Genomic DNA, 12,851 nt, shown 5'->3' with positions numbered 1-12,851 from the left:
ACAACTCCTGCATGTATTTTTGACAGTGGATGTGAGGGTTTCCCTTCCCTTTATTGTCATGCTGTGAGCACTCATTGTTTTCTTTGAATTTACTTTTGTTTGTAACTTCCTGTTGATAAAATCTGATCTCCATTTTGTCCTCACGTCACAGCACGCTTGTTTGTTTCCCTCTTTTCCCTGTTCAATCACCTCTTCCGAACATGTCATCATACCACAGGATGAGTGCTTGAGTGTTTTTTTTTTTTGTTTTGCTCTGTCTGCTAGTTTGTTTAGTTCTCTTACTTGTTCCACCCAGGTTCAGAAAACCGCCGGAACAAGTTGCAAGGCATAATGTCAGATTTCCCCCCCAAACCTGCTCCACCTCCTTCTATCCCGGGCCAGACACGCTCCGGAGAGGGTAAGAGAAACCATTTGCCTTTCTGAAAGCATGGCCTAATCCCAAACGGATTTTCTGTTAAAAAAAAAAAAAAAACCACAACAACAAAATTGTTCACATTTTTTGTTCCTTTTTTGGTTTTGTTCTTTAGTTTTTTTGGTTGATTCTTTTTTTTTAGTGTTTTTATATTATCTTTTTATTATATATGAATAAAAACACAAAATAGAACAAAACAAAAACAACAAAAAAGGCACAAAATGAAATATAAAACAATAATAGAACAAAAAATACAAAAAAAATCAAATACAAAATTTGATAAAAATACATATTTTTCCTTTTGTTTTGTTTTATTTAGTTTTTTTGTTTTATTCATCTTTGTTTTGCTTTTTGTTTGATTCTTTAGTTAGTGTTTTTTGTTCTATTATTGTTTTATATTTAATTCCTTTTTTGTTTTGTTCGCTTTAGTTTTTTTTATTTATCCTTGTTTTTTGTTCTATGATTGTTTTGTATTTGTTTTGTTCTATTTAGTATTTTGCTTTTGTTTAATTCTTTTTTTGTGTTTTTGTTCTGTTGTTTTGTTCTATTTATTTTTTGTTGTTTTTGTTTGATTCTTTTTTTAGTGGTTTTTGTTTTATTGTTTTGTTCTTGTTTGATTTTTTTTTTTTTTTTTTTTTTTAGTGGCTTTTGATCTGTTATTTCTGTTTTGTTCCTATTTGTTTTTGTTTGGTTTAGTTCTGTTTAGTTTTTTGTTTGATGTTTTTTGTTATTGTTTTGTACTTTTGTTTTGTTCCTTTTTTGTTTTGTTCTATTTAGTTTTTAGTTTTACTGATTTTTTTTGTACTATTTCTGTTTTGTATTTTTGTTCATTTTGTTTTGTTTTTGTTTTGAGTTTTGTTTTATTAATTTTTGGTTTATTCTTTTTTTATTTTTGTAATGTTCTTTTGTTTTTTGTTTTCTTTAATTTTTTTGTGTGTGTGTGTGTTGCTTCTGTTTTGTTTTATTTTGCTCAGCAGATTTTCCACAGCTGAAGCATATTCCAAAGCTGTTTACAACTGTTTGCTTTAAAAATAGATTAAGAATCATTTGTTTATTTTCACTAAACAACCATTACTCTTTTTGTCAAGAACGTAAAAATATTTAATGCATCAAGATAAATAAATAAGGTGGTTAAATGTTGAGCTATTTTTATATTACATATATTATAGAATCATTGATTATTTATTGCTATAACACTATTATTTTATCATCTATTTATATTTATTAATTGGATTATTTAATATTACTAGTATTCAAACCAAACAATATATTTATTATATTATATTAGATTGTAATTAAATTTTTTGTTGTATCTGTATAACCCTACTTTATTTATTTGTTTTTGTTTAGAGGAAACGGTATTCAACTAAACAATAATTGCTGCCGTAAATATTAAAAATGTTTAATGCATTAAGTAAAATAAAATGTGGGCATGTTTCTGCATTATGTTATGTTATATACCGTCTAACACAATCTGACAAACTGAATAATTGATTTTTAATAGTTAAACTTTAAAACTTTAAAATGTCTGCTGAATTTTCCATTTTCATACTGTTGTGTATCTGTCTGAACTCAAGGGGGAGCTCTTGGTTTCTCATCTGATGTCTTCATCCTGGACGCGGTTGGAGGAGGGGATATGAACCTCGGAGAGCTGGCTGACCTCACTGTTGCCAACGACAATGACCTCACCATTGACGTTAGTATTATAAGGAGTCTTTCCTCCTCAATTGAGTGACTTTTAAGCATTAGAGTGACATTCTCACAGTATGTGCTGTATATTTGCAGTACACATTTCACAAAGAGCTGGATTAAAAATGTACTGTTTTCATTTTGTGTCTGAAAACATTATATTGATTTCCCAATAAATTCTTTGAAATATTATGCCGCTTCTACCACAGTGTAGTACACTTCTGCTGAAGTGTAGTTTTTCACAAGGAATAGTAACCTATGATATGATCAGTTGCAGGACAGTCGAGAAGAGTTCAAGAAAACGTGGAACCCTCGCTTCACACTACGAAGCCACTTCGACGCCATCCGAGCGTTGAGCTTTCACCCCAGCCAGGCCGTGCTGCTGTCCGCCTCTGAGGATGGGACGCTCAAACTGTGGAACCTCAACAAGGCAATGCACTCCAAAAAGTAAGAAGCACATCCTGCATCTTTTTTTCCAAAATAAGACACACAAACAACGCTGAGAAGATCCATATTTTACTGCCCTCTTATGCTAAGTATGTCACTATAATTGTGTTAGTGTAGGTGTCTCGAGAAGTGTATTTAGAAATATCGACCCATGAAAGATTCTTTTAGCGCCGTCTCTCCATGTTCTAACATGGAAGCCTCTCATTTTTGCTTTTTACAGAAATGCAGCGCTGGACGTTGAGCCCATTTATACATTCAGAGCACACAGGTGAGTGGGACAGGTTTATAATTAGACTGAGATCGAATCTCTAAAAATGAAATTGTATAACCTGTGGCTAACATACTCTGCCAACTGCTCAAGACTAAATTATGAGGCTAAAGCCCTGTTAAAAAAACCTAGTGGGCTTCCCAAGAACTGAAAAGTGAACTGACTAAAAATAGAGATTAGTACATTATACTGGTACCATATTGGTTGTCTAATACTGTAGTTTTTTATTCCTTGTTTTAAAGGAGTAGTTCACTTCCAGAACAAAAATTTACAGATGATGTACTCACCCCCTTGTCATCCAAGATGTTCATGTCTTTCTTTCTTTAGTCATAAAGAAATTGTCTTTTGAGGAAAACATTTCAGGATTTCTCTCCATATAATGGACTTCTATAGTGCCCCCGAGTTTGAACTTCCAAAATGCAGTTTAAATGCAGCTTCAAAGGAGTCTAAACGAGGAAGAAGGGTCTTATCTAGCGAGACTATTGGTTATTTTCTAAAAAATTTTTTTTACAATTTATATACTTATTAACCTCAAATGCTTGTCTTATCAAGCTCTGCGTGTACTCTGTGTATTTCGGTTCATGACAGTTAGGGGAAACTCCCATCTCATTTTAACAAGACGAGCATTTGAGGTTAAAAAGTATATAAATTGTACTTTTTTTTTTTTGACAATAACCAATTGTTTTGTTGGATAAGACCCATCTTCCTCGGCTGGGATCATTTAGAGCCCTTTGAAGCTGCATTTAAACTGCATTTTGGAAGTTCAAACTCAGGGGCACCATAGAAGTCCATTTATATGGAGAGAAATCCTGAAATCTTTTCCTTAAAAAACATAATTTCTTTACGACTGAAGAAAGAAAGACATGGACATCTTGGATGACAAGGGAGTGAGTAAATTATCTGTAAATTTTTGTTTTGAAAGTGAACAACAATCTTTCTAAATGTATCAGTATTGGTATCAATAGATATTATGTTTATATATGTTTTCATGCTAAAATTTACTTGGGTGACACTTAAACATGTTACATACTTACTATTACTATTATAATAACAATGAATTATACATAATTACATGCAAGTAACCCTAAGCCAAACCCTAAGTACAAATACATGTAGGTAATTAATATTAATGTAATTAAATGTATAATTACAGTGTAACAAGGACACCTTAAAATGAAGTGTAACCTTAACTTGTAGCATTAGTTTTAATGTTAGTGTTTTAGTGTAATTTTTTTTTAATTATTTAGACAAATTAGTTAAATATCTGCAATTTTGTGATTACATAAAGTTAAAATAGTTCAACTTCAATATTAAAATATTTATTAATTGGTTATAAATAATGGTTATTGTTTTTATTTTTATAATTGAAAATAATCAGTATCTGCTAGAATAGTGCTATCTGTGCATATGCAGTTGAAACACTCAGCATCTCATGCAAAGCGAATGAAAGACTTGCAAATGATTTGAATAGTTCAACATTAGCATGTTGCTAAACTAATAGAATACATAAGTACTCTCATAGTAAAAACAGCACACACACATTGGGCCACTTTTTAATTATTTATTGAACAATATTAAATTAAGTTACATTTTTATGCAAGGATGCATTCAGTTGGTTCAAAAGTGACAGGAAAGTGACAGCAAAGTGACCTTGTGCAAACAAAAATCTCACTGGATTATTACAATTAATGGCAAAATGAATGTTTGAAAATGTAAACTGATATTTCCTAATGATACTACAGAAAAAGATGGAAATAACTGACTTAAAACCATTTCTAGCTGGTGAAAATACTAGTGTTCTAATAATTTTGGTCACCACTGTATATCAAAGTTTACCACTGCAGTATATTTGTTGTGGTTTTTTATTTTCAATTTGTGTCTATGTGTGATTTCAGCGGTGCTGTTCTTTCTCTGGCTATGGGGGAGGAAGGAGAATCGTGCTTCAGCGGTGGTCTGGACGGCACCGTCCGTGGCTGGAAGATTCCAGACCTTAATGTGGATCCTTATGACAACTATGGCAAGTCTACTACTTGCCATAATACTGCACTTGCATGTTACACAATCTGACTAAAAACACTATTTATTACAGTCCTCTAGAGGGCACTGACTATAAATGAATTCGGCAACACCTTGGACAGCTAGACGTAAATGTTGTGTATAAACATGTTCAGATCCAGGCGTGGAGAGCAGCGTGTTGTCGGGCCATGAGGATGCGGTGTGGGGGTTGGCCTACTCCTCCAGCCTGAAGCGTTTGGCCTCCTGCTCAGCAGATGGGACTGTGCGGATCTGGGACCCCCATAATTCCTCACCGTGTGTGTCTGTTTTCAACAAGGAGAAAGGTGAGGAGAAGACCTTGGGTGTTTGGATTGATTAACTGTTATGTTTGTCCCTCTCACTTATTCCCTGTGTGTTTTTCAGAACATGGCACTCCCACCTCGGTTGCCTTTGTAAACTCTGACCCGTCCCAGGTTGTTGTGTCCTTTGATGGGGGTGAGACTCTGCTTTATGACCTCAACACAGAGCAAAGCATCATGGTCCTGGAGAACCAGGCTAAGGATGGTAAGCACCAGTTTATATAGGAATAAATATTTGCTATTATTATTTTTACAATTTACACATATATATACAGTGAGGTCAATAAGTATTTAATCACCCTGAGAATTTGCAAGTTCTCTTACTTAGAAATCATGGAGGGGTCTACAATTTTCAGCATAGGTGCATTTCCACTGTGAGAGACAGAATCTAAAAATAAAAATCCGGAAATCACATTGTATGATTTTTTTTTTTTTTTAACAATTTATTTGTGAATTACTGTGTCAAATAAGTATTTGATCACTTGCTTATCAGCCAGATTTCTGACCCTCAAAGACCTGTTATTTTGCTTTTAAATAGTCCAGCTACACTCTGCTCACGATTCTAAATTATTAGCACCTGTTTGTTAGCTGTCATAAAGACACCTGTGCACCCCACAATCAGCCAAAGTCTAAGTAGCAACATGGGCAAAACCAAAGAGCTGTCGAAAGTCACAAGAGACAAAATTGTAGACCTTCACAAAGCTGGAAAGGGCTACGGGGAAATTGCCAAGCAGCTTGGTGAACAACTGTTGGAGCAATTGTCAGAAAATGGAAGAGGCTAATGATGACTGTCAGTGTCCCTTGGACTGGGGCCCCACGGAAGATCTCTCCTCGTGGGGTTTCAATGATGCTAAGAATGGTGAAGAATCAGCCCAGAACTACACGGGAGGAGCTGGTCAATGCCGTGAAGAGAGCTGGGACCATCGTTTCCAAGGCTACTATCAGTAATACACTAAGACGTCATGGTTTAAAATCTTGCATCGCGCGGAAGGTTCCCCTGCTTAAGTCAGCCCATGTCCAGGCCCGTCTGAAGTTTGCCAGGGACCATCTGGATGATCCAGAGGAGTCATAGGAGAAAGTCCTGTGGTTAGATCAGACCAAAATAGAACTTTTTGGTCTTAACTCCATTCGCCGTGTTTGGAGGAAGAAGAATGATGAGTATCATCCCAATAATACCATACCTGCAGTGAAGCATGGGGCTGGAAGCATCATGCTCTGGGGGAGTTTTTCTGCACAGGGGACAGGACGACTTCACTGTATTAAGAAGAGGATGAACGGGGCCATGTATTGTGACATATTGGGCAAAAACCTCCTTCCCTCAGTCAGAGCATTAAAGATGGGTTGTGGCTAGGTCTTCCAACATGACAATGACCCAAAGCACACAGCCAGAGCAAGAAACCAAGTAGTGGCTCCGTAAGAAGCATATCAAGGTTCTGGAGTGGCCTAGCCAGTCTCCAGGCCTAAATCCAATAGAAAATCTTTGGAGGGAGCTGAAACTCTGTGTTGCTCAGCGACAGCCCCGAAACCTGACAGATCTAGTATGGAGGAGTGGGCCAAAATCCCTCCTGCAGTGTGTGGAAACCTGGTGAAGAACTACAGGAACCGTTTGACCTCTGTAATTGTTAACAAAGGCTTCTGTACCAAATATTAAATTTTTTTGACTCAAGTGATCAAATACTTATTTGACACAGTAATTCACAAATAAATTGTTAAAAAAAACATACAATGCGATTTCCGGATTTTTATTTTTAGATTCTGTCTCTCACAGAGGAATTGCGCCTATGCTGAAAATTGTAGACCCTTCCATGATTTCTAAGTAAGAGAACTTGCATATACTTAAAGTATATTAAAATGGATGATAGAGTTCAAACATTTTGCATTGAAAAGCTCCAATGCGTACAAAAGTAAAATTATTTCTGAATGCTATTTCATGTTGCCTTGAAGTCTGTTGTACAATAATACAATTTTGTGATTTTTCTTTACCGCCCCCTGCAGGCAGTGAGCTGATTAACCGTGTGGTCAGCCATCCATCCCAACCGATTTCTATTACAGCCCACGAGAACCGCACCATCCGCTTCCTGGACAATAAGACAGGTGTGTGTGTGTGTGTGTGTGTGTGTGCGTGCGTGTGTGTGTGTGTGTATGCGTGTGCGTGTTGAGAGCCTGTAGCAATTTTGAGGCCCGTAATAACACCACGTATTTTCCAGCTGTGCACTGTGGGAACTGTAAATACACCAGCAAAGCATTTGACTCTCCTACCGTGCTGTCACAATAGACCTCTCAAAGCAGTTAAAAAAAGAACCTCTGGTATAAAAAACCTCAATCGAATTGGTGCCAGACAACAACCTTTACTCACTAGTTTATATAGCAAGAGCACTTCAAGAGAAGCAAATAACATTCTTGGTGTGAAAGATTAGCCAGCGAAAAAAGGCAGCTGGAACGTGAATGCGGTGGTGCATTACCTGTGGCTTTGTTTTCAGGCATGTTAGGAAGTTTTTAATAATCTTTTTTTTCCGTGTATGTGTTCATAATGGAGTTTGTCTGTGTAATTTGAGGATGAGTCACGATGGTTGACTAGTCGTCTAGTGAGGTTTATCTGGATTTTATTTCCTTTTTCTTTTTCTATAGCAGCAATATTTTAAAGCGGGGATTCCCAAACTTTTTTAAAATTAAGTTAATATTTTAATCATTTCAGAACAGATTTGCATGTTAATGCTGCTCCATTTTAAAAAGATTATGATTATGGGCTGTTGAAATTGTTAAAATGGTCATGGATCAGCGATCTCCATGTAAAACCGTTTGTGCAGACCAAACTGTAAGTCGTAAAGATTTGAAACTTGGAGGAATGGTAGTACTCACACCGCAGGCAACATCACCAAGGCCTGTAGAAGTACAAAATCACTTAGATCTGTTTAACCGTCAATCGCAGGCTCAAGTATCTTATGTAGTTGGAATCCTTGGCTCACACCGGACAAATTTTGGATTTTTTGCTAAACCTACTTTTGCGAACTTGTCCTAGGTTTTTCACCCAATCAGAAAGATTCTCTGAAGAGCGAATATCAATAATTATTAAAAAAAGTAACTTTTGACTCGTTTTGAACGTTTGAAAGAGGCAGGCCGCTTTTAGTAAAATGCCTATAACTCCTGAACAGAATGAGATATCTTTGCCAAACTCTGGACACTTATGTAAAGGCCGGGACACACCAACCCGACGCCAACCAACTAGCGCCGACGAAAGCCGACCGTCTTGTCGCCTCTAGTCGGCTGCGTCTGCGAGCGTCTGGGCGATTAAACTGAGCTCGAACACACCGAACTGACAAAAGCCGACTGCAAACTAGAAGGTGCTTTCTGCGCATGCGTGAGGAGATATACCGTGGCGTACCTGCAGATGGCAGTAGTCTGCATTTTCATTCCAAGAAGAGAACCCGGAAGAACCGCCGCACGGTTTGCATAGCGTTTTCCGTTATGTCGTACAGCGCTGGCCTGTCTTGGATCAAATTGATCAGCTCGCCTTCAATAGCTTCGTTCCACACAGCCATAGTTGGTTTCGAATTGCGAAATGATGACAGCGAGCCGATTCCCTCTTGACTCTTTTATTTGCTTGTTACGTCACTTCACGTTCAAGTCCTCCACGCGCTCTGATTCGGTGTCTGAACAGCCAATCAGAGCACTCTCTTTCCCAGACAGCCCCGACAAGCCCGACGCCGATTCAACATGTCGAATCGGGCAAACTTTGGCCGACGCGAGCCGACGTGCGGAACACACCGAACCGACGCGCTTCACCGACGCCCACCAACTGCCCGACGAGGCCAGACGGCCGATCGTCGGCTTGGTGTGTCCCGGCCTTAAGAGCTCAAGCCGAGATCCGAAGAAAAAATCACAGAGCTTGGCCACTTGGTGGCGCTATTAGAGGTAACAAAACATTAAAAAAGGCTATACCTATGCAACCATTTTTCCTATCAACATTAAAATTGCTTTACATGGTCTTGATCCAATCTCAGAAAAACATGGCCGCCATTGGCCGATGAAGTTTGAGCACCTGTTACACAAGGCCTCAATGGAGGCCAATCAGAACGAAACTCTGTCGGCCTATTTGACTCACGGCCCCAAAGGTCTGTGAGAAATTTGAAAGAAATTGGCCACTGAGGCGATATCGCATTTTCAAGGGGTTTTCCGCACATACACGCAATGTTCATATCATATGACAGAACTCCTCATTCCAGACAACTTTGCCTCCAGAACACTGCTGTCAATCAAATTGTTTGTTAAAAGATTGAGATGTAAAAAAAAAAAAACTATTTTTGCGAACTAGTCCTAGGTTTTCACTCAATCTGGAAAAGAAAAACACTGCAGTACAATTCTCTGGACTCTGGTCAATAATTATCAAAAAATGTTGAAATTTACCCTTTGGGAAGCTATAACGGGGTCGTTTAGAAAAGGGGCCTGTCCAAATTTACCCAAAATACTATAAAGCGTAAAAGAAAACTCAAAACTTCACAAAACCCAGTGAGCACATGCAACAGGTGATTCTAAACAAGCATGCAAAGTTTTAAAGAGATTGGACCACAGCTGGCACTATATCGGACTGACGGGGGCGCTACAGTGATCAAAAGTACAAAATCGCTCATAACTTCTTAACCGTCAATAAGTATCTTATGTTGTTGGAATCCTTGGCTCACGCCGGACAAAATTTTCAGGTATTTTGGCTTTTTTTGCAAAACCTACTTTTGCAAACTAGTCCTAGGTTTTTCATCCTAATCGTAACCAAACCAGTGCAGAAATATTCTCTGGAGAGCGAGTATCAATACTTATAAAAAAAAGTCTAACTTTTGACTCACCATTGCAAAGGGATGCCAAAACATTTGAAAGGGGCAGGCCACTTTTAGTAAAATGCCTATAACTCCTGAATGGAATGAGATATCTTTGCCAAACTCTGGACACTTATGTAAGAGCTCAAGCCGAGGTCGCAAGAAAAAAATCACAGAGCTTGCCCACTTGGTGGCGCTATAAGAGGGAACAAAACATAAAAATGGCTATACCTATGCAACCATTTTTCCTATCAACCTGAAAATCGCTCTACATGGTCTTGATCCAAAGTGCCACAAGGGTCTATAAGGACATTTGCATATCTCAAAAAACATGGCCGCCATTGGCCAATAAAGTTTGAGCACCCTGTTAGACAAGGCCTCAGCAGAGGCCGATCGGAACAAAACTCAGTGGGCCTATTTGACTCATGGCCCCAAAGGTCTGTGAGAAAGTTGATAGCAATCGGCCACTGGAGGGAAATATCGCATTTTTCAAGGGGGTAAATGATTGTGCATTGCACGGTTTTTCGCACATACGCACGATAATCATATCGTATGACAGAACTCCTCATTCCAGACACCTTTGCTTCTAGAGCCACTGCTGTCAGTTAAGTAGTTTAAATGATTGAGAGGATGTAAAAAAACCTACTTTTGCGAACTAGTCCTACGTTTTCACTCAATCTGGAAAAGAAAAACACTGCAGTGCAATTCTCTGGACTCTCTAGGTCAATAATTGTCAAAAAAATAATAATTTACCCTTTAGGAAGCTATAATGGGGTCGTTTAGAAAAGGGGCCTGTCCAAATTTACCCCAAATCCTATAAAGCCTAAAAGAAAATTCAAAACTTCACAAAACCAAGTAAGCACATGCAACAGGTGATTCTAAACAAGCATGCAAAGTTTTAAAGAGATTGGACCACAGCTGGCACTATATCGGCTTGACGGGGGCGCTACAGTGATCAAAGGTACAAAATCGCTCATGACTTCTTACTAATAGGTATCTTATGTTGTTGAAATTCGCCCAATCAGAACCAAATCAGTGCAGAAAGATTCTCTGGGGAGCGAATATCAATAATTATATATATATATATATATATATATATATATATATATAAAAAGTCTAACTTTTGACTCACCATTGCAAAGGGATGCCAAAACGTTTAAAAGGGGCAGGCCACTTTTAGTAAAATGCCTATAACTCCTGAACGGAATGAGATATCTTTGCCAAACTCAGAACACTTATTTAAGAGCTCAATCTGAGGTCACAGGACAGAAATTACAGAGCTTGGCCACTTGGTGGCGCTATAAAAGGGAAAAAAACATACACCTATGCAACCATTTGTCCTATCAACATGAAAACTCAAAACTTCACAAAAGCTGGTGAGCACAAGCATGCAAAGTTTTCAAGAGATCGGACCACAGCTGGCACTATAACAGTTAGAAATGTTACAAAACATAATATTTCTATGGTTAGTTACCTGTATTTGTAAAAAAAAAAAAAAAAGGCTTGTCTTTTTTCATATGTGCTTAAATGCCTTAAAGCACTTGAACCCTGGTAATCGCTGCTTGAAGCTATATTTTAATTATTATTAGTTTTCCAGTTTTATAAACCTTGTTTTACCTTGTTTGACACAAACTTATCAGACAGAAACTAGATCGTTTAGAAACAATATTGTGTATCAAAAATATCCCACATGACCTAATCTTTTCTCCTTCGTCTCACTGTGGCCACAGGGAAAGTGATTCATTCCATGGTGGCTCACCTGGATGCTGTAACCTGTCTTGCCACAGACCCTAAAGGCACTTACCTCATCTCCGGCAGTAAGTAAATATACACAGACACGCAGTGTGTGACATCAGAGCATTAAACAACATGCCAGCTGAAGCCTTCTGAGCATATCCACGTCAACAAACCACAATGTGAAAATCTGTCTTTATTTTGTGATTTCTACTTTGCTCAGGTCATGACTGCTCTGTGCGCTTGTGGATGCTGGACAACCGCACGTGTGTGCAGGAGATCACAGCACACAGGAAAAAACACGATGAGGCCATTCATGACGTGGCCTTCCACCCCTCGCAGCCCTTCATCGCCAGCGCAGGGGCTGACGCGCTCGCCAAGATCTTTGTTTGATTTTCTCACTGGTAAATGCACATTCAAACATATTACAACTGGTTAAGAGTGAGAAGTTAAAGGTGCCGTGTGCGTGTGTGTATATATATATATATATATATATATATATATATATAGATAGATAGATAGATAGATGTGTATATATATATATATAGATGTGTATGTACAGTGCCTTGTGAAATTATTCATACCCCTTAATTTTTTCACATTTTGTTATGTTGCTGCCTTATGTTAAACTACTTTAAATTACCTTTTTTCCCACATCAATCTACACTCCCTGCTCCATAATGGCAAAGCAAAAAATAGGTTTTTAACATTTGTGCAAATTTATTAAAAATAAAAAACTGAAAAGATCCTGTTGCATAAGTATTCATACCTTTTTCTGGGACACTTGAAAGTTAGCTCAGGAGCATTCATATTGCTTCTAGATGTTACTACACTTCGAGTGGAGTTCAACTGTGGCAAATTCATTTGAATGAGTATGATTTAGAAAGGCACACACCTCTCAGAAAAGGTCTAACAGCTGAAAATACACAGCAAAAACCTGAGGTCCTGAGGTCAAGATAACTGCCTGTAGAGCTCAGTGACAGACTTGCGTTAAGGCAATGATTTAGGGAAGAGTTCAGAAAAAAATCTGCTGCATTGAGAGGTGAAAAGGTGAGGCAAAGAATGGCAGATAATTTCCAAAAGCAGATGTGCAAAACTTGTCACATCATACCCAAAAAGACTTGAGGCTGTAAAGGTGC

The 12,851-nt window shown here is 37.9% G+C and overlaps 1 protein-coding gene across 1 annotated transcript in view; it reads left to right on the top strand.

Moving 5' to 3' along the window:
- The window catches only part of strn4 (striatin, calmodulin binding protein 4), a 38,185-nt gene that overhangs the window by 19,158 nt on the left and 6,176 nt on the right, over positions 1-12,851 (top strand). The window contains exons 8-17 of the mRNA XM_073817584.1: positions 296-397; positions 1,990-2,108; positions 2,373-2,548; positions 2,769-2,816; positions 4,712-4,833; positions 4,988-5,155; positions 5,235-5,375; positions 7,166-7,264; positions 11,709-11,795; positions 11,936-12,116. Coding sequence (XP_073673685.1) covers positions 296-397; positions 1,990-2,108; positions 2,373-2,548; positions 2,769-2,816; positions 4,712-4,833; positions 4,988-5,155; positions 5,235-5,375; positions 7,166-7,264; positions 11,709-11,795; positions 11,936-12,105 — 1,232 coding nt within the window. The 3' untranslated portion in view covers positions 12,106-12,116. The remainder of the gene's footprint in view (positions 1-295; positions 398-1,989; positions 2,109-2,372; positions 2,549-2,768; positions 2,817-4,711; positions 4,834-4,987; positions 5,156-5,234; positions 5,376-7,165; positions 7,265-11,708; positions 11,796-11,935; positions 12,117-12,851) is intronic.

Source organism: Garra rufa, chromosome 14, assembly GCF_049309525.1.
Source record: "Garra rufa chromosome 14, GarRuf1.0, whole genome shotgun sequence".
Taxonomy (NCBI): Eukaryota; Metazoa; Chordata; class Actinopteri; order Cypriniformes; family Cyprinidae; genus Garra; species Garra rufa.
Note: the sequence above shows the minus strand (reverse complement) of the source record. Positions and strands in the feature narration are given on the sequence as shown.